Source organism: Thermobia domestica, chromosome 9 (genome assembly GCF_964235325.1).
Source record: "Thermobia domestica chromosome 9, izTheDome1.hap1.1, whole genome shotgun sequence".
NCBI classification, from domain to species: domain Eukaryota; kingdom Metazoa; phylum Arthropoda; class Insecta; order Zygentoma; family Lepismatidae; genus Thermobia; species Thermobia domestica.
Genome location: NC_137462.1, coordinates 35,300,377 through 35,323,424, shown reverse-complemented (window position 1 = coordinate 35,323,424; position 23,048 = coordinate 35,300,377). Strand labels below are relative to the sequence as shown.

At 37.3% G+C, this 23,048-nt stretch overlaps 1 protein-coding gene across 1 annotated transcript in view; it reads right to left on the bottom strand.

The window, feature by feature from the left end:
• Positions 1–23,048, bottom strand: part of LOC145694556 (phosphoenolpyruvate phosphomutase-like) — a 34,838-nt gene that overhangs the window by 9,183 nt on the left and 2,607 nt on the right. The window contains exons 2-6 of the mRNA XM_081770881.1: positions 22,491–22,553; positions 18,071–18,217; positions 13,224–13,436; positions 11,119–11,219; positions 2,910–3,107 (exon numbers count right to left, since the gene is read on the bottom strand). Of these exons, the coding sequence (XP_081627007.1) occupies positions 2,910–3,107; positions 11,119–11,219; positions 13,224–13,436; positions 18,071–18,217; positions 22,491–22,545 (714 nt within the window). The 5' untranslated portion in view covers positions 22,546–22,553. The remainder of the gene's footprint in view (positions 1–2,909; positions 3,108–11,118; positions 11,220–13,223; positions 13,437–18,070; positions 18,218–22,490; positions 22,554–23,048) is intronic.

Sequence of the window (23,048 nt, the reverse complement as noted above, 5' to 3'; positions counted from 1 at the left end):
CCTACGTTCCTTTGGGGAATCCCTTGCGCGTGCATGGTAGGATTGTGAAACATGCAAAATTCAATACAGCAGGTATGACTTCTTCAGTGAATTTTTTACCCGCCCTCTTTACGTTGGATAGTTTCCGAACTATTGGCGTCCGAAAGTCATTTTCCCACGCTTTCGGCACCTTGTAGATCCGAAACTATGTCCGATAGCCGAAAGTTTAAGAGAACTTTTTTTCTTGTCTCAGTGGCAGGAGTCACCTCCCAAGAGTTGTAACACTTATTTTGCAACACCCGATATATATATATATATATATATATATATATACTAATCTCAAGGGCGCCCATTTCTCTGTAAATTTGGGGGGGTGGGCATTCAGATGCAGAAGGTATATATGCAAGGATTTTAAGACAAATTGCATTCAAATTATGCCAAATATTGTATATTCATAAATACAATAGGGGGGCCCACATGAGCTTTCGGAGGGCCGGGCTCCCAGGATCGGCGCCCTTGATCAGTCTTATTGTTATTATTCTTGTTGTAAAATGAATAAGTTGAAAATGATGTACCATACTGACTGACTGGCCAAACTTTTCTGTAATTTTTTTTTTTTTTTTTTTTTAATGATTACGTTTGCTACCTTCTTTTTATATTTATTATGGGAGCGTAACATAAAATACTGAAGGCCCAGGAACTCGATCAATCTAAACTATTTTACTGGCAGCATATATTGGTTTGCTAGGACAATAAAATGACGAGATGTTAGTATTTTAATAACAAACTATGAAGAAATCTCGAGTAAAAGAACAAAAGAAAAGTATTGAAAAAGATTTTACAATATTTACGTTCCTTCCTCTGTTCATTCAAATATAACAATTTTCCTTTCATTATGATTTCAACTATTAAAAAAAAGTACATATCCAATAATGTCTTGTGAAATATTTTATAATATCTGCGTTTCTGTCCCTGTTGAATCAAATGCTAACAGAACTTTCTTTTTACATAACTTTTTTTTTTTTTCATTATTCCGTCAATTACTGTCTGTTCCAAATGACAGGTTAAAGGAGCAGTAGAAAACTTTTTCTGAAATAACATGTTTGATACTGCAGAGAAGCGATGATAAAAAATGTCTACTCTGTTATAGAACGGCACTATGCTCGTAACAGAAATTCTGAGAACTTTTCTAGAAATTTCAAATTCCCTGACTCTTGCAGGATATCCCGCTCATTCGCCACTATGTATTGCAAGTAATACAAATCTCCTGATAAGAAAGAGTAACCAAAAGCTTGCTGTTGCTTTCTATTTTAAACACTGAGTCTTCTTTTTTCGTTTCTTTTTGTTTCATCCTTCCTTAATTTTTTCATTTCTGGTTACGAAGGGGGATTCGGACCCCCCTTGACTACGTGCCTGGTCGTTGATAGTACAGTATGTTGCAACGTTATGCGGCTGACTCTAGATATTGGAACCAGATTACTGAGAGGACGGACTATTAAGGACCGGATTGGCGAGAGTCTAGTGTACTTACATGCAAGCACAATATAATCTAATCCAGTGGCGTATTTAGGGAGGGGCTTCCGGGCTTAAGCCCCCCCCCCGAAATCTTACTTACTATAGTAAAGCATATGAAATATTTTGCAAAATTTTCACATTTTCAGGCAAAGCCCCCTCCGAAAGTTAGCAAAGCCCCCCCGAAACAAAATCGTAAATACGCCACTGATCTAATCATTTATTTATAAACTTGCATGTAGTCCCTGTATTGGGTGCCATTAATTCTACCCAATTGGTTTCGAACTGGCCTTGGATTTGAGGCTCTGAAGGACGACCTATAATTGTGGCTAAATTTCCACTGTTTCTTAACCGTGGTTCACAATGTCGAAAATTTATACATACAACATAATACGATTACTGAACAGCTCCAGTCATACAAAGAACAAAATATATTATCTAGTCAACGAAGATTTATTGACAATTTCAATTGAAAAACAAAACGACACAAGTTTTTCCATGTAACATAGGTCACATTAAACTAATGATAATAATAATAATAAATATATTTAATGACTTTCTACAAAATGCTCTCTTTATCGTGATTCACTTATAAAATTTCACATTTTCACTTTGGACACTTTTCCACAGTACTAGCGTGATCCTAATAACATTACAATCTTCTAAGGCCCACTAGCGTATCCTAATAACATTACAATTTGATATGGTCCACTAGCGTGATCGTAATAGCATTACAATCTTGTAAGGCGGACTAGAGTGATCCTAATAACTACGATCTTATAGGACGCACTAGCATGATCCTAATAATATACAATCTTGTAAGGGCGACTAGCGTATTCTAATAACATTACAATCTTCTAAGGCCCACTAGAGTGATCCTAATAACTACAATCTTATAGGACGCACTAGCATGATCCTAATAATATTACAATTTCATAAGACCTACTAGCGTGATCCTAATAATACTAGAATTTCATAAGGTTCCTAACGTAATCCTAATAACATTACAATCTTGTAAGGCCCACTACAGTAATCCTAATAACTACAATCTTATAAGGCACACTAGCGTGATCCTAATAATACATTACAATTTCATAAGACCTACTAGCGTGATCCTAATAATATTAGAATTTCATAAGATTCCTAACGTGATCCTAATAACATTACTATCTTATAAGACCCACTGGAGTGATTCTAATAAACATTTCTATCGTCTTTGGTTAGCAAGTAAAAACGTAGCAATTAACCAGGTTGAATGAGTCAACGTATTGGAGGTCAAACTTAGATGATGTTCGCTGATGATACTCATTAATTGTTGTCAGAGAAAATATTATGGAACAACGAAGTCTAACGTAACCTAAGTAATTTAAAAAAGAAGTGCTATAAATTATTTGTATTCAAGAAAATTAAAAATATACCTGATTTTTCCAGTGCTTCATGAACTCTTCTATATCTGAAGGATCCGACTTCTTGCTATGAATGAGTACTGCATCTGCACCAGCTTTCCGATAAGCCTCTGCTCGTTTTAAAACTTCATTCAAACCCAGTCCCGCGTTGAAAGCCTCGACACGAGCAACTACACAGAAATCAGGATCTCTTTGATAGTCTTTACAGGCCTGGAAAATAAGTACTTATTTTCACAATTTTTGCTTTTAAAAAATCCTAAGAAAAGTTTATTGTTTCGAGCCGAAGATTGTTGAACTGCGTAGAGTTGTTCGGGTGAACCTTCATTCTCCGTGTGGAAAAGGGTGGAAAAGCGCTTATACCATATAGACATTGCAAAGTGCTTTGGATGGTCTCAATTTAAAATAGTATGATTAGAAGGTATCTTAGTATTATTCAGGGGTCAACTTATATTTAATATTTACCCACATGAGGGACACCACATAAACTTCAATTACTTTCTGACATCCTTAGTCAGTGGCGGGTCTATAAGTAAAAAATTGGGGGGAGCACCTAGAACCCAGACTATGATAAGTATATCATGAGTTTATAGTAAACTTCCAAAAATTTATAAATGATAGCTTAAATTATTTTTGTCACTCAAAGAACTGGGGGTTAGCGGCTAGGCCCCGGGGTAGATCCGCCTCTGACGTTCATGCAGAAGCGACGTCGAAGGAGCTCATACCTGGGCGAGTTTTTAAAACTTTTAAAACTATTTTAATAATTAGGGGCGAAAAATTACGGATATTTGAGAGCTCTTGCATTATGATCTCGCAAGGCAACATATTTGATAACACGGGTCTAGTATCAAGCATTTCTATTGCTTAATCTCTTTGCAGTAGTTTAGTAACACCTTCGAATTTTTAAGTGTTCTGTAAGCAGAGTTCCCACACTCTGGAAAATCAGGGAAATGAAAACATGTCAAAGAAATCATGAATTTTGCGTAAAATGTCATGGAAACTCAGGAAACGTAAATGTGCAAGTGTAACATTCTTGTTTTCAATCTAACATTGTTTCCTGTCTATCAGTTGTAGAAATTGACATGTGAAGAGGATCACAATGATACAGCATTCCCATGACGACAGTGATGCAGTGTTGCTATTTCGGGCTGAATGAATGAGGTATTGTGTGTGTGTGTGTGTGTGTGTGTGTGTGTGTGTGTATTTGTGTGTGAGACACAGATGGGGATAATTGATCAAGTAAAAGCAGAAATCGAAGTATGACTTGTCATCTTATAACTCTCACTAGGTTATATAAGTAATTTTTGTAGACGGTCTGTATATTTTGGAAAGACAGAAATCATTCTTCAATTTATACTTTATTTTTGCGACGCAAATAACACTGTTCAACAAATTTTGATCGAAAGTATGTAAATTCTTTGAAATTGCAATTTTTAAATTCATTTAAGCATAATATGAAAGGAAATGGTAATAGAAGAATTTTCTTAGCTCAGGTTGTGAAAAAAAACGCCCTTGTACAACAGTAGCTGTATATATACAAATGTATTAATACTTATTGAACATTTAAGCAAAATCCTTTTAAAAACCTACATTTCACTGTGATGTGATAAGCTGGGGAGTTAAGAAGTACCCTAACCTATACCTTTCTATACCCTTGTACTTCCTTTTTCAAAATTGCGCAAATACCAGTTTCACAGCGATACAGAAAATAAAGTAACCGTGGTCAAGTTAAACATTAACAATTCCGTAATAAAAATCAGTATTAACATCAAAACATGAAAAATATGTACAAATACCTTTTTGTGCAAGAACTACACTGCAATGTAGACAAAAGTTTCAAGTGATTCCTTGTACAGGATTATGTTTATTTTATTTTGAGCGTCTTCGCTTGGCTTGCCTTTTGTAGGTTACATCTGGAGCATCCTTTGCAATAGTCCAACAGTAGTCGGCCAATATGTTAGAACTCCACTTTCCCTCATATCTCTTCTCCATGGCTGCAATATCTTGATCGAAACGCTCACCATGTTCGTCACTTACTGCTCCACAATCTTCGGGAAAGAAGTCTAGATGTGAATGAAGAAAGTGGAGTTTCAGAGACATATTGCAACCAAGATTTTCGTAGCACAATAACAACTTTGCTACCAGTTGTTTGTAATTTGTTGCTCGGTGTCTTCCCAAGAACTGTGAACAAACACTCTTCAAGCTTTCCCACGCAGCTTTCTCCTCACCTTGGAGAATTTCGTCGAACTTGTGATCTTTGAATAGTTGCCTAATCTGTGGCCCTATGAAAACTTTGGCATCACTTAATCGAGGGAATTGTCCTCTTAGGTACTTATAGGCCTCATCCTCTTGGTTCATGCTCTTAACAAAACTTTTCATAAGACCTAATTTAATATGTAGAGGGGGAAGCAAAATTCGGTTACGATCTACCAGTGGTTCATGCTGCACATTTTTCACTCCCGGCTGAAGAGTTTCTCTGGTACTCCAATCACTTTTGCGGTAATGCGATCCACGATCTCTACTGTCCCATTCACATATAAAGCAACAATACTTTGTATACCCTAACTGCATACCTAGCAACAGTGCTATTACTTTAAGGTTACCACAAATGAGCACTGAAAATCGTAATATTTAATGGCTTGAAGTAAACGTTTCAAGTTTTCATAAGATTCCTTCATATGAACTGCGTAACCTACAGGAATTGAAGGAAGTTCATTTCCAATATGTAAAAGCGCTGCCTTTAAACTCACCTTGTACGAATCTATAAAGAGCCTCCACTCCGTAGGTTCGTAATTAATTTTAAGTGCCCTCATGAGACCATTTACGTCTGTACATGCCACAAGTGTGTCTTCCATAGTAAAAAATGAAGTGAACATTTTCTCCCTATTCCGATACACTGAAATATTTACTTTTTCCTGCAATAAATTCCATTGCTTTAAGCGTGACGCCAAAATTTCGGCTTTGCTTTTCGAGAGGTCCAAGTCTCTGATTAGATCACTTAGTTCCTCTTGAGTAAGTTTATGTGGTTCACATGGAGGTTCTTCTACAACAAACGTAGGGTCCTTCGAAGTACTTGATTCAGGAGCTTCAACTTCTTGATCATCATCGTATTCTTTAGGTGGGTCAGGAACAGGTAGTCCTTCTCCATGTGGAACAGGGCGCATTGCAGAAGGAATGTTAGGATAGATCAAGGCCCGCTTCTTTTTCGTGGAAATTCCCTTCTTGACAGAAGGAACCATACAAAAATAACAGTCTCTGATGTGGTCGCTTGGCTCCCTCCAAATCATGGTCACTGCAAAAGGCATTGAGCGCCCCTTCCCATTAATCCAATTTCTTAGATTGCTAGCACAAGTGTTACACACAATGTGGGGTGCCCAAGATTTATCTTGGTCTCCAAAATTTTACAACCAAAGTAATATTGATAGGCTTTTCTTATTAGTGGTGTTATAGTCTGCTTTTGTGAGGAAAATGTCACTTCCCCTCACACGTAGCAGAAGCTATCCGCACTGTTTACACAATTTCGCGGCATTTTTGTTTATTGAAATCCTCAAAATGTCACTTGAAATAGTTCCGACAACTATTTAAAAATATACATTCGAAATACCAGTATTTTTGCGTACTTGTAGTTGTATTTTTATGTCCTGCACTACACAAACGTCACACCCAAAACGCTGATAACTGCACTAAACCTGTCTTTTCTAACAATAGCAGAACACTACTGAGATAAGGAACACAATGAAACCAAGCGTTCATATAGTTTCTCCAGTGTTGCCGGATCAGTGTAACATTTTACCCCAAACGAAGCGAATATATTTATTTTTAAAGCGTTATTATTAGACATGCCTGTAAAACGAAAAGTAGAGCTAATATTCGAAAATAACTTTCAAATTCGTGATCAGCACCACAAAATCACGACAAAATCAATAAGAATTAGCTGATTTTGTTCAATTTACATTTTCGTTGTTGAACAGTGTAATTTCCTTCTTCGATGGGAGCTGCCAGTAAGTAATTTCTTTCCCACGCATTAGAACGGAAAGAGTCTTTCATCGTTCACCCATGCATTATATCTGAAACTTTTCCCTGTGAGAGAATTTTAGTGAGTAACAAAGGCCACATTCATTATCTGAACTACATGTATGATAATTGTATTTCTATTACTTGGATCGTCAGTGTTTCTTCCTTACTCATTAATATGCAAAACTACGTTCTATAGTTATCTGGAACTAAATTAAGTTATTTCTTCAGTTATTTATGGAAATACTGGCAGGCGAGAGCAGATCAGGTGCAACCTAGTCAGACCGTCGACAAGCAATGTCGTTCAGCCAGCTTTATCTAGAAGTTCTCACGCTCGAACTACTCACCCCCTCCTACATTGTGGCCAGTAAACTGTGAATTAACGCACATTCTTTTAACATTTAATTTGCATATCCATACAGGTGGCTTAACCTAATTACATTTTAAAATGAACTTCCAACATTGACCAGTTGGTCAATCCAGTTTACACCTGGAACACCTCGACTCTAGGAGTTTTCTCCGCGTATAAAGATAGCAAACACGTTCGTTTAAGTCGCTACAGAATTAAGTAAAGGGGCATACGTCTCATAGCCAACCAAAATACTTGTGCCACGGCTAGCCCCCCTTTAGGGAAGTCCCGGGTTCGCAAACCCTGTGCGTATAAGTAGTAAACGGGTCCTCCAATGTCTTAATTCTACATTGTGACTACCTGTATTCATCGTGCCGGATACTATTATCAACCTTTTACGAATTATTCTCGCAGCAGGCAGAAACTTACCTCGTGGGATTATTTTAGTGTTAACGCCTACGTGCATTACTGAATGGTATGAGAAAAGTATTTATGGTGAACCCCCAAATATATTTCATCCACATATATATGCGATACAAAGTAAAGGGCTATCACGCCGTGAAATGTGAACGGTAATTTTATATTAGTGAAAATAGTTAAGTGTTTACGTCTATATCAGTGTTTAGTACTGTGATTGCTTTTCTTCGATATATATTTTTTCCTGCACATAGTGCATTTAATAAATAAACATAGTATTGTTCTATTTAATGTGTTTGTTGCGTGTATGAATGATATTTTTGTGTGTCGTGGTCTGAGCGATCATCTGGATGTCCATCAGGATTTCGAGACGAGACATCCGAACCTCTCGGGGCTTGATGCTCATCTTATTGTTGAGACCTGAGAGTGATGCGGGAAAAAGTCTGTAATCCCTTTTTGGAAATGTTCTTTGATGTCTTAATGAGGTAAGTTCAGGTCTCCTGAAAGCACTCATTGGTGGGACAGCAGGGGCAGATCCTGAAAGCGGTTATAATCTTCGTGGACATCGGTTTTAAGACAGAAAAACTACTGAAAGATCTGAGATCATCAAATAAAGATAAACTAGCTTTCAGGCTTGATTGTGGAAACTTTTTGCTGGGCATAATCAAGAAGATTGTGGTAAGTAACCCTATGAAGTACAAACTGTTACGTGCTCTCAGCTCTGAAACCCAGACTACAAAAGAACAATTCAGAATTTACTCAGACTAGAATGAAACGCATCCTACAAACTGAATGAGCATAACGGAATATCTGATTCTGTAGCTGAGAAAGCAAAGTATCAATTTATGACTTTCTGTATTGAAATTCAGGGATGATATGACTTCACAGAATACTAAGAGAAGATGAGCAGCATCAAGTTAGGTGACATCTTTGCAAAGGTAATGTCCAAGAAACAAGAATATTCTGATTTGTAGAATGTTGCGAAAATGTTGAATTTGGCTCAGTGGAGGACGAGTTCTTAGTCAATAAAACACTTATTGTAGAAAACCAAATCGAAGATTCTCTGGTAGCACAGAGGTGGGTGCATGATGCAATTATGTACTATGGAGGTGTAGAATCTGTTCCTGTTGATCGAAGAATGCTTCTCTCAGCTCGTTCAGCTCAGAGATGCTATGATAAATACCTTAAACAGGAACGAATTAAAAGTGCAGAGGAAAGTAAAATCAAAGGTGAAAAAGAAAGTTAAGAAATTGGAAGCAAAGAAGAAACAAATGGAATTATGTTACAAACAAGAACAAGACGCTCTCATAAAACAAATTCAAGAGCAACAAGCAAAACAAAATTCTGTTTAAAAAATATAAGTGTGAATATTAACATGTCTCAGAGTTGGCATATTAGGACTGATAGTGAGCCACGGTGGCTTGTTCATCTCTGTTTCATGGGGTCCTTGGTTCGATCCCAGCTCGCATCGGGCGAACTTTGTGTTGGACAAACACCGTTTGCGTAGGTTTTCTCGAGGTTCTCCAGTTTCCTCCCACTTTTTTCATCCTACCATTTCGTTCATTTCCCATCATCACCGTCTCCTTTAGCTAGACGACATAACTGTGGAACGTAAACTTAAAGATTTCATTTCATTTCATTTTAGGACTGATAGTAATAGGTCTCAGAGGAAGTCGGCAATATATTCGTGACTGCATGTTATATTGCATTTTATTGTTGTTTAAAGCAAAAAAAAAAAAAAGTATAATTTGGAATGTCAAGGTATGTGGTAGTGTATCATACATATACGTACATGATATATTTTGTGTAAATAACGATTACTCGTATTGGCATAACAAATATGTAAATGGCAGTTAAAGGAGTATGTTGGACTAATATGAGAATGAAGGAGGACGTTAAAAAGTATATGATAGAACTTACCCCAGATCTTCCCATTTATAGTCAAGAATTTATGTAAGGGAGAACAAGAATTTATATCAGGGAAATCGATCTTCACTTTTTTGTGGGAATCTTTTTAAGTCATCAAGTGGGAGTAGAAGAAGTGTTACATCAATCGCATAGTGAAGTGTAGAGATTCATGTCCTCTTGTAGCGTAAATTTAAATAATGTATATTCCCCTTTCTCTTCGAGTAAAGTCTTTCAATAGTTTATTTTCAGTCTTTCTTAGTGCATAAACAAATTATTAACACAGAAATAAATAAATAAATAAATAAAAATTCTGAAAATGGAAATCATATAGTTTTGAACATGATAAGAACTATTTCTAAATACACAACAGCTAGTAGTTACATTTAGTGCTAACGAGTAGAACTTCGTTATAGAACGATAGAATTATCATTATAAATGAATAGAATTTCTTACCTTTAGCATCCGGTTCAAGGATTATTATTTAATCATTTCAACATACTCTGATGTCTTCTTCAGTAATCCACAAGTTAGTTACATGCTACTTATTAAAATAGTTTTCTATTTGTTGTATTACCCTAGAGAAATTGATAAAACGTAAACCATCGGAAAAAGAAATTCCTGGCTTGGGTGCAGAAAATGATTATTAGTTTTTTCCTGGAATTTGTGTAAATTTCTTTCCGAACACATAAGCCTTATTAACTTTTCTAGTATGGTGCAACATACAGATCCTTTTAATGAGTCTAGTGTAACTAGGTTACTTATGTACAAGGTGGGGCAAATAAAAGTGAGTGGGGAGAACAATACAAGTGGGGCAGAGAACTGAGGTACACAGAAACACAGCATAGGAAAGGAAATAGTTCGCTAACTTGCTTACAGCAGATGCTGAAAATGGTCTCCATTCATCCATCGGCACTTTTGGGCCCTGGCCAGCAAGTTGCAGAAGGAAGATCGAAGCTGGGCCGCTGGAATTGTTGCAATCTCATAAGAAATGTTCTGCAGTTCTTGAAGTCTATGAGGGTTGTTACGATGCACCTTAGACTTGAGGTTTTCCCACAAAAAGTAATCGCACACGGATAGATCAGATGACTGGGGTGGCCAGCTAGGTAACTTTCCACAACGAACACCCTCTGCTGCACTGTGAGTACCATCTTGACTTGTGCATTGCTCAATTCATACTAACACAGCCCGCACTAAGATCTGAACCGGTGGTAGTGTGGTTCCATGCATACGTTCACGTTCGATCATATCTACTCTTCCGGACCACTTTTATTTGCCCCACCCTGTATTTCTGAAAGAAGACATTAGAAATGTTGAAGTTATTTAATAATAATAATTCGTTGAACCGTATACTATAAAGTGAGAAAGTCTCGTAAATAAATATTTTATGGTAGAAGTGAAAATAAGTGAAGATACAGTATTCTGTAGCCAACAGATTGCAATACGAATAAAATTAAAGTTTATCAGACACCAATTCCAGCCGTTTATTCAATCGCCCTTTTGATTTCTAAAAATTAAGAATATAGTTTGTCGTCTCACCTTAATTTTTAAGGCGAATTCTTCCATGTCTGCCAGAGATGGTGATCTACCCTCTACCAAGGCGTTTGTTTTGGGAAAACACTTCTCTTCTATACAACAACCTGAATTGAGGAATGAAACAGTTATTACCTTTAAGAATTACCGTTCTTTTCTATTTTAACAAAAGATTACAAAGAAATGTATCTACACCACACATTGGGTATGTTTCCAGAACTTAATATAAAATTACACTGAAAATCAAATCAGATCCTGATTTCCCTTGTAGTCTTCCTCACTGGAAGAAGCTAATGAATCTGTGAATGTTCACGGCAAAAGCGGTAGGCAAAGAAGAAGGATAAAGATAGAGCTTAATGGAAGCTAATGATTCTGTTCTGTAAAGAAAAATTCCATACCATATTTTAGAAAAGCAAGATAATCCCATATTTTTGGGCCCAAAACTGCAGCAGAATCCTCGTCTTAGATTCAGAAATGTATGGTAGACCTATCGAACAGAACAATTTGATTTAAGGTTATGCTTTTCATCTATTTATGATTTTACGAAGGGAAGTCAAAAAGTAGTATAACTCGCAATTTCTCGCTCTAGGGTTTGGTAACATTACTAGTATCCAGCGCTGAAATAGTGTCGTCTGCAACACTTCTATGCTACGTGTCACTCTTATTCCCGCGTTAGTCGTTGGAGTGTAGCAGACTGTTAAACATGGCAGATACATTGTCGACCTGCACCAAGGATGAAATGCGGATAGTGATTCGCTTTTTGTTGCTAAAGGTGTTAAACCTGCGGGAATTATTCGTCGAATGCAAGCGCAGTATGATGACAGCTGTTTGTCGTGAAGGAAAGATCGGGCAGGCAATCGACGTCAACGACAGAGAACAATTTGAAAATCGTTGAGGGTATGGTGATGGAAAACAGACGAATCACGGTGGACGAAATCATCACCAGAAGTTAAGAAATTTAAACGTCTACCATCAACTAGTCATTGATGTGGTGCAAAATTGTTTACAGGTGTAACCGAATTTTTTTTTTTTTCGATAGAATCAAAAAACTTATGAAACGCTGGGAAAGGTGCGTTGAAGTGCACGTAAATTATGTGTGTGTGTGTTTTTTTTTTTTAAACGTATGTTTCAGTTTTCTATCAGTACCTTTTCTCAAAAGTCCCTTTATTTTTTGACTTATCGTAAACATTATCAATTTTAGCTCCAGCTTTGCTGAATATTTATCACATTAATATTTACAGTAGGCCTACATGCTGTATTGGCCCAAAATGACCAAAGCTTTTTATTCCAATTTTAAGTATAAACCACTAGCTTGCAACTTATATCCATAATACTATAGTAAATAACCTTCATGATAAGTTATCGTGTCATATACTACTCAGCAACAGTAAATATCTTTCATTTGAAGATGTTGCTAATGTTGGCAAATTAAATGAAAGTGTACTCCGTGACATAATATAATAGTATTAATAATTTGCCTCCTCCTCCACCATGTCAGTTTCTCCCTTTTTTTTTTCGTTTCCTTTCTTCAGAATTTGAGAATATTGGTCACCTTTGGGATAATATAGGATGTCTTAAGTCTCATCCGATTTTAGTATTCTTCAAAACGGCCAAAGTTCAAAAGACGGAATGCTATATTCCTTTTGAATGGCGGGAGATGCTATTATAGTCTGCAAGAGCGGCACGCTACTGACATCTCTGATCAGCCAGACCAGTCTTTTCTTAATGGTAAATGAGAGATAACATTACTAGTTAGATAATATCTGGATGTATTGATGTTTTCTGTATCAACCAGGGGCGACCCGTGATTAAATCCAGCATGACTCGCGCGGCACACAATAAAGTTACCATTTTCTTGAGGTTTCCAAGGATTTAATTTTCTGATGGACTGTGAATGAAACTTGACTCTTTTTCGAAATGAAGGCGTTTCATTTAAATACGATTAGTTGTTTCCAAGTTATGTTACCAAAATTGGATGAAGACTTTATATATACCCTGTACAGCAATTACAGAATCTCTATGGTTAATTTCTCTGAATTTCCGCAGAAGTGTATGTTTGAATATTTCGAAGTGCATTCAAGCTTACAACATGGAAGAAAGTTTGTACATACCAGCAACTCCTCTGTCTTCTAGTTTCCTTACAAGTCTTCTGGCGTTGTTGAAGTTTCCAAAACCGGTGTCAGCGTCTAACATAATGGGAATGGTGCTTGCGTCAGCCATGAATTCTACTACTTCAAGGACTTGGGTCCAGGAGGCTTCATTGCAGTCCCTAACACCAAGTTGTGCCGAAATACTTAAACCGCTGGCCCAAATTCCACGAAAACCTACAAGATTAGAAAATGACTCTTTAAGTACTTTTGAATGTTACAATAAGATGACTAATCTATATATATAAAAGAGAACGCACAAAATCCTTTGTCCGCTCATCACGCTAATACGGCTGAACCGATTTCTTTCATTTTTGGGGGGTTGTTAGGATTTGGACCCTAGATGGTTTTTATCATATCACTTTAATTTTCAATTACCAGTGTCTTGAGATAATTGACCAATCAGGTGTCAATACGTACAAAAAATCCTTTGTCCGCTCATCACGCTAATACGGCTGAACCGATTTCTTTCATTTTTGGGGGGTTGTTAGGATGTGGACCCTAGATGTTTTTTATCATATCACTTTAATTTTCAATTACCAGTGTCTTGAGATAATTGACCATTCAGGTGTCCATACGTACAAATCCTTTGTTATTAGTTCATCATAGGTATAAAAATAAACGTATTTATATGCAACCCGCATGACCCTGTGACTCGGCGGGTTAACATAACTGACAGGCGCTATAAATCACTTGAAAGCGAAAAAGTAAAAATTATCTAAGTAACAAAGTTTATTGCGTTCCGGGATGACCGCAGCGAAGCGGGGCGGGTTGGGGTGACCGCAGCGAAGCGGGGCGGGTTAACATAAATGACAGGCGATATAATGTTAACATTAGTGCAATTTTCTATGGTTTTTATCATATCACTTGAAAGCGAAAAAGTAAAAATTATCTAAGTAACAAAGTTTATTGCGTTCCGGGGTGACCGCAGCGAAGCGGGGTGAACGCTGCTAGTTATTTCTATAGTAATTTTGCGTTTTCTTTTTCTTTTTCTTATACTACACTCTCAGATGCGTCATAAAAATGGTAGAGCCGTCTGAAATAGATTTAACGAAGGAAACAAAATCTATTAACTAATAGGAATAGCTATGTAATTTATATTGCAGTGGGTAAAAGTATAACTTAAACAATATCTTTCAATGTTACGCGAACTAAGAGAATCACACAAATCTATATATATAAAAGAGAACGCACAAAATCCTTTGTCCGCTCATCACGCTAATACGGCTGAACCGATTTCTTTCATTTTTGGGGGGTTGTTAGGATGTGGACCCTAGATGGTTTTTATCATATCACTTTAATTTTCAATTACCAGTGTCTTCAGATAATTGACCATTCAGGTGTCCATACGTACAAATCCTTTGTTATTAGTTCATCATAGGTATAAAAATAAACGTATTTATATGCAACCCGCATGACCCTGTGACTCGGCGGGTTAACATAACTGACAGGCGCTATAAATCACTTGAAAGCGAAAAAGTAAAAATTATCTAAGTAACAAAGTTTATTGCGTTCCGGGGTGACCGCAGCGAAGCGGGGTGAACGCTGCTAGTTATTAATAGTAAATTTTATTTAAAAAAAAAAAACAATACACTAATAGAAAATGAAAAATGAACATTGAAACATACACTCAGGTGAACGAAATTTCACTCATATACTGCAGATCATACGTTATAGTACATGTTCATTTGCGCAGGATTGTACACGTATGGACATAATGAAGAGGGCGAGTCAAACTACTATATCAGTACCAGTACCAGGACCATACTCTTCTCCAGTTGCAATGCAGACTTTTAGGCCTTATGCAGAGTCGTTTTGACGTATGATTAGCGTCATACTAAAGGCTTGACTACTGCAGGAAACATACGTTAGTTGAACTCTAGTATGGCACTAACCACGCGTCAGAACGACTTTGCATAAGGCCCATATTGTTTCATGGAGACCGTCATAGAGGTCCCGGATATCGTAGAAAATAGAATTTCCTTTTTCTTCCACTGGTGGTGCAGTTTATCAAGATTTGTTGTCAAGGTTGCACACCAAACCAGACCCTGTGCAATCAAGCCTTCATACTCAACGAAGTACAGAGCAGATGAGCATATAGCCAGGAAAGTGCGTTGAATAACACGAGTGGTGTATGGGGGGATATTGCTCTGTGAAGGGCACATCTTCCTGATGGTGGATGAGAGCAGGCCGGTAGCCATCCCAAAAGTGTAGGGGAAGCCTGGCTGAAGTTAAAGAGTACCTGATCCAACAATATTATAATTCATCATCATTTTATAGTTCATTTGCAAGCCTACCGTGAAAATTCTAGGGCGGGGGCAGCAAAAATTTAGGGGGGCGGCCCCTAGACCCCTCTGGATAAGGACCGGGATAGGAGATAACACAACAACTTAGATAATACCAGAATGTGATGATGAATGTGTTCTGTATGAATCAGTGGTGGATCATGATTGATGTATGGCTTGCGCAGCGCACAATAAAGCGACCATTTTTTTAGGCTTCCAAGGATTTAATTTTCTGATGGACTGCATAATTAATAGGATAATGCCGTGTCCTGCTAGGTTGGATTGCACAAATTTAATGCAGGAATTTGCGTCCTTTCGCTGGGGTAAATGAGAATTTCGTATCTATCATGAATAAATTATTTTGTGCGAATTTTAACTTTTCATGTCAATGATATCCACCGCAGAGTTATTTTAATGTTGCTATTCTCAACGTTCGAAGTACACTTTACAACATTAATACGAGGGGCGTTTTTTTTTAGCATCTTTTAAAACATCAGAGGAGAACCACTTGACATTGCGAAATGCAAAGTGCATGATGCAATTCAATTTCTCCAGGCGGAAGGACACAATACATCCACCATTCATCGCCTAATGATTAAGGATTATGACGGGAAGTTTATTAGTAATTGCTGTGTGCTTAAATGCTACAAAGAGTTCAAAGAAAGACTCACGGTGCACAAGTGCTACAGAGAGTTTAAAAAAGACTTACCGTGCACAAGTACTACAGAGACTTTAAAGAAAGACTTACCGTGCAAAGATGTTACAGAGAGTTTAAAGAAAGATTTACCATGCACAAGTACTACATAGAGTTTAAAGAAAGACTTACCGTGCAAAGACGCTACAGAGAGTTTAAAGAAAGACTTACCGTGCACAAATGCTACAGAGAGTTTTAAAAAAGACGTACCGGGCACAAATGCTACAGAGAGTTTAAAGAAAGACAGAGCGCGAGAGATAGCATGAGCTATGAGAAGCGGGAGGTACGAAGAACGCTATTCGCTGCGAGGGTGACAGTGGAGAGAGGAGGAAGATTTTTGGAGTGTTTCTAACCCATGCTGATACTAACCTCCAACATAAGTGAAACAACACAGAACTATACACAAAGAACCACACTTCACTGAACACAAGAACACTGTGTCCGGTTCGGCTTTTTCATGTGTCTCTCAAGACGCCCCCATCTGTCATAAATAACTACCCCGGGAGGGAGGGTACTAATAGGACCACTTTGTTTTACCAGCGAAAATGACAAACTTACTTGTATGAGGGGAGGAGGAGGAGTTGACAGGTCTGTAGCCACGATTTCCCTAAGGCGATGACATGAGTCGTGGTCTCCAGAATGAATGAATTGCAAATATAGGTTGTGGTATGTGTTACTTTAGCTTACTCATTTAAAAAATAAATAAAAAAAAACAATGAAAGAGTAAGGAAACCTTTATTGCACCGAATGCACTTTTACATCTTATTAAATAAATAGGCTAATTTATTGTTCAGATTTTTCTCAATGAAGATGAGAAAAGGAAGGCTGCAGATTGATTCAAAGTGTCTCTGTCATCCCTTCCTAGAAATGCTTCAAATCGCCAAATTCTAGTTCACTGTTGTGGCAGTTAGTAACACTATTACGATTGCCCGTTCCTTTCAAGTGTGTTGGTTGTGGATTTCAAGGTCATAGCTCATGCTATCTCTCGCGTCCTGTACCGATCTATACGACGACAGAAGCCAAAGGTGAATGTATGTGCCGAAAGACGACCTTGATGAACGCATGAATCATGTGGTTCATGAAAGGGATAGAATATGGTTTCTGAACTGTTTCATCTTGGAATTTCACGGAAATCAGCAGCCGCCTGGAGAAATCGAATTACATCGCGTACCGTAGTTCACTCTTGGTGAATGGTTTGATTACATTCGATAGAGTACACTCTCACGCTCACTACATACCAGAGTCTATCTTTTTGTATGGAGGATGTGCAATCTTCAATGAACGGGTTTGACTAACTTACGTGATTCTCCTTTGGTGGCTTCATGGAAGTTTAAAGAGAAAACGGTCTTCGTAGTATACAATCATAAAAAATGTCTTAGAAAATAATGGTTCATCTAAATATTTTGAATTTGAAAAATGGATTAGAATTAGTAATCTTGTTACATTTGCTGAAGTGTCTAACTTTCCTTCTTTGATGAGGGGCCTGGAATAATAGACCCACTTTCCTCCAACTAAGGAAGGGCCTTGAAGATAGAAATATAAAGGCACCCTCTCTGATTTGTTACGTTATAGAAAACCCCAGATTCTTATCAATTATGGTGGAAGTTCTTATACTTTCTAGGCCCAATGTCTATTCAGTCCCAATAGCTGCTACACCGATCAGCGAAAATTAAATTGCAAATTTGTGTAGATCCAAATCTTTACAGAATGTACTCACAAAACAGTTTAAATCTGAATAAAATTCTATATTCAAAATGATTATATATATATATATATATATATATATATATATATATATATATATATATATATATATATATATATATATCAACCTGCTTCTTCAACGATTCGAGCGCTGAGTCCAGAGTGGGCTTCCATGATAAATTCCAGATCTGGAGATTGAAGCATCTTCTTCAATTGTGTTGTTTTCTTAACGGGATTTGACGCTTTTTTGCATGCCTCCCTTCTAGTAATAGCAGCTGTGATAAAAAAAAAAAAAAAGAAGAAAAGAAATGTAACATCAATTTCAGTTTGCGACTTAGTTTTACAGAGTTTTAGTTGATAATTAGTAATTACATATGGAACAAATTCTCAATAATTGAGCAGTTCTGGCGAACATAAGGATATGTCATATTTTGTAACTTTCTGGTAAACTGGGAAAGAAGGTTGACCATCCTCGTGCAATTCAATGCTGTGACACATACAAAGAGATACATTTCGGAAATAAAACTACCTACATACTCTTCTGTGGTTCAATCACTGCTCATTTCACCTAATAACTCAATTTCACTGGAAGTGGTACTTACTATTATGTTCGCCCGAGCCGGTCAAATATATATATAAAGTTGAAGTTTAAGAGTGTAGTACTCTATTGGTGTGATTCAAATGTCAGGGAGACATGTGTCACTTCCAAAGAAAGAAAAGAATTACAGGGTATACTACAGGTTGGCTGCGGCCAAGGGATGACACCCACGGGGGTCTACCAGGTCCGGACCCCCCGAAAAATTTCGTAATTCGACATATATATATATATATATATATATATATATATATATATATATATATATATATATATATATATATATATATATTTATATATATATATATATATATATATATATATATATATATATATATATTTATATATATTTATATATTTATTTATATATATTGTTCACTTTCTCAATAAAACTATTCTTGTTAAGCAGAGAAATACTTGATATAGACTAAAGATTTGACCTTACTTATCATCCGTATTATTTCTTTTCTGATAAAAACAATCTAATTTTATCATTTTTCGTGAGAATATAGGTGCCAGTAGTTAAAAGTTGCTTTTTTCGGCTATAGAATAACACCCGTTGGATACTACAGTGCCCTTAAAGGGCCATACTACTAAATATTTTTCAAAAGCTAATAAAGAATACAAAATAAATATTTTTTTTAATTATCAGTATAATTAAAATACAAATATTATTTAAAAGTAATTAACGAGAAACATAGACAACATGATAAGTCATCAATAGCCGTTGAGTTCATTTTTCTAGTTGCTGCCATAACCTAGATTTTCGGGTAATTCAAATTCTGGTCACACTGTAATTTCTATGGATGGCAACACTGAAAATTCTTCCGATTCGTATTTTCGGGTGTAGAATAGCATTATCTATTACTGAGGTAAGTTACATTTCATTATCTCTTTTCACTTACGAAAAACTGGCAAGAAAAAATTGTTAGCTTTTGAAAAATATTTAGTAGTCTGCCCCCTTAATATTGAATCACTCTCAACAAAAATTTCTGGATGCGCTCCTACTGTAGTCTGCGATGCGAAGATGTCCTCAACCAGACTTTGCACCTCCCGGTCATTAGGGTATCTCTTCCCTGGCAAGAAGTGGACGAGATGCTGGAACAGGTTGGTAGTTAGTGAGAGAGGAAAGGTTTCATACTAAAGTAAGAGAGAGGTTTTCACTGTCCTTTGAGGCGTATATTGTTATGTGACATGAAGACACCATGTTTATTCACCTTTGCTGGATGCTTGCGGATAAGTGTGCGGTGCATTACATTGAGTTTGAAACTAATGGTCGGCAGAGATATTTGGACCAAACGGAAAAAAAAGTACATGATAGATCATTCCCACTATAGGCCCTCATACCAACAACACCTTCTGTGGGTAGAATCGTGCTTTTCGGAACCTTTCTGGACGTTGATCACGATCCAACCCTTGTTCTGACCGTTTACCAGTGACGTAGCGTATCTATTTTCTATTTTCATAAAAAATGATAATTCAATGTAGAAAACCTTTTTGTTTACGAGGGCTGTCTAAAAAGTATCCGACCTTTGGCCAGAAAAATAGTTGCGAATACCTGACAGATTTGGGACCCTAATCCCCTTCAAAGTAGGCCCCTTGTGCTTCCACACACTTAGCCCACCGATCCTTCCACTGCTGGAAACACCGCTGGAAGTCTTCTTTTGGAATGTTGTTCAGCTCCGTCGTCGTGTTCCGCATTATGTCTTCTCTACTCTCAAAACGGGATCCCTTCAGAGGCGTCTTCAATTTTGGAAACAACTAGAAGTCACAAGAAGCCAGGTCTGGAGAGTAGGGAGGTTGGCGAACGGTTGTAATTCCATGTTAGGCTAAGAACGTGTGGATCAATTGGGATGAATGTGCTGGGGCGTTGTCATGATGGACATGCCAGTTCTTCGCTGTCCACATGTCTGGTCTTTTGCGCCGGACTGCGTCACGGAGTCGCCTGAGAACATCTTGATAGTACTCCTTTGTCACTGTTCGTCCTTCCGGTGCGTACTCGTGATGCACAATTCCACGGGCATCGAAGAAAACAGTCAGCAACACCTTGATTTTGCTTCGCACCTGCCGCGCTTTCTTCGGCCTTGGAGAATCGGGATGCTTCCATTGAGACGATTGTTGTTTTGTTTCTGGGTCGTACCCGTACACCCATGACTCATCTCAAGTTATCACGGAATTCAGATACTCAGGATCAGTGTTGGTGGTGTCCAGAAGGTCCTGTGCAACGTCAAAACGGGTGTCTTTTTGTTCCTGAGACAACAACTTGGGTACAAATTTAGCAGCCACTCGTTTCATGTTCAAATCGTCACGCAAAATTGCATGTGCAGAATCTTTACTCACTCCAACATCTTCTGCAATCTCCCGCACTGTCAAACAGCGATCTGCCATCACCAAATTTCGCACCCACTCAACAACAGCTGCATTCCGAGCAGTTTGGGGCCTGCCGCTACGCTGCTCACTCTCGACTGATGTGCGGCCATCTTTGAATCGGTTGAACCATTGTTTAATTTGTGTTACACCCATCTCATCTTCTCCAAACACCTGCTGAATCTTACGAATTGTTTGGCTTTGAGAATCACCCAGCCTTTGACAGAATTTGATGCAGTATCTTTGCTCAATTCGTTCAGTCATCTTGCGAGAAACACTAAATCCGACGAACACTACCAACAGCACCTCACTTCGCGACCACCAGCTCACGACTGGCACACGCGAACGCGGTGAAAAAATTCAAGCATGCGCATTAAGGTTCCTCCTTTCACCGTGCACGGTGGCGCCGCCTGAGAATCACTACTTTGCGTGGAAAAAATTAAGGTCGGATACTTTTTAGACAGGCCTCGTATTCTTTACACTCAGGGAACAGCACACCTCCAAACGGTCATCCTTGCTGGTTGGTGTCCACTCATAATGTCGCCAATCAGCCCAACATTTTTATTTTTACAATATTTATTTCATGGAGTCACCTTATATGGTATATGGAGTCACCTTGCTTGTCTGCAATTCCATCAACACTTTTCTGAGGACCGCTTCCACAAAATTCCTGAAGAGCTTATGAAAACATGCTATTAGTCGGTGGCTACAGGTCTCATCCTTTAATATCGAGGGCACGAAATTTCACAAACCAAGAATGTATGGTGCGTCCATTCAGCACTCCTGTGCCAACGGCACTGTTGATATTTTTCGCGTCTAGGTATGCAGAATGTCTCAATTTGAACTCACAATGGAAAGCATTCAAACTATGTGTTTTTCATGGTACATTTCCACACGTCTCGTTCGACAATACACTATCTCCCGACTGACTAGACACCTCGATTTGTTTTTATGAACATCTACAGTTTCTGACGTCGTTCGCGTGATATCAGTCCATTCATTGGTTGTATTACAAAGGATGGTTTCTAATTATATGTAAACTTGGACACTTCAATCGCACCAAAGGAATATATTTTTTTTTACAACATAGTATTTTTGAGTTATCTTTAGCAAATTTATTAGTGATACTTATCCAATTTAATGATTTTTTATGTAAATATAAGTTTTTAGTAAATTGCTCCAAAATGGAGCTCAGTTGCAACGTGAATCTAAAACTTCCTTATTTTTTTAATTATTCAATTAGTGAAGTAATTCATGTAGTGCATTCAGTGTGTTCAGACGTTCCGAAATTTTAGATTACATAATTATTCGTATCGAACAAAATTATTTTTCTTCAGACGAAAAAAGATGTTTATTTCTGGCGATATTTATTTGGTTCGATTAAAAACCAAAGTTAAGTTAACCTTAAAAAAAAATCTTTGGTAACTAATTTATGGCGAGTTAAAATTATAAATTTGGAAAATTGGAAAATTTAATGATGCAGTTACTGAGCTTGAAGATGCTTATCACCAGTTTAAATTTCCTATATTTTGTTCCTTAATTTCCCCCCACTTTAGGTCACTAGAATAGTTCAATCCCTTACTTACCTACATTTTTGAAGCTGTTATATAATCTTGTGTTTTCTCTGGATATTCTGAACATAGCTTGAACTGAAAATATATAAAAGTAATGATAGTACATTAAAAATTAAAGAAACTGACAGAAACCCAAAATTTGTAATATGAAGTTTTATGCAGACTAACTTAAATTAGGAGATCAATTTTGCAATAGGATTCTCGTAAGTTAGAAGTGTAGCATTCTGTAGATCTGTAACTAATTAAAAATAAGGGAATATATGTTTCATTGTACTCGATTCGAAGTTCCGTTTCTTCGGGGGGAAATGGGGGACAGTTTCTTTAATATTGAAAATGATGGCTATTTCCTTTATTCACAAATTGGCTAATTATGTCAGAGATGTGAAATTCTGTTTGTTTTAATTCTTAAATAAAAATAAGGAAATAGCGTGGTTTCAGCGTATAAAGAGGGAAACGGGGCATTTGTTATAAAATTAAAATATCCGTTTCTTTGGATACACTTTTTAAACTTTCCATTACACCCCTACAAATAAGGGAACAAGCGTTATGAATTCCGCTTCTAAACGGAAA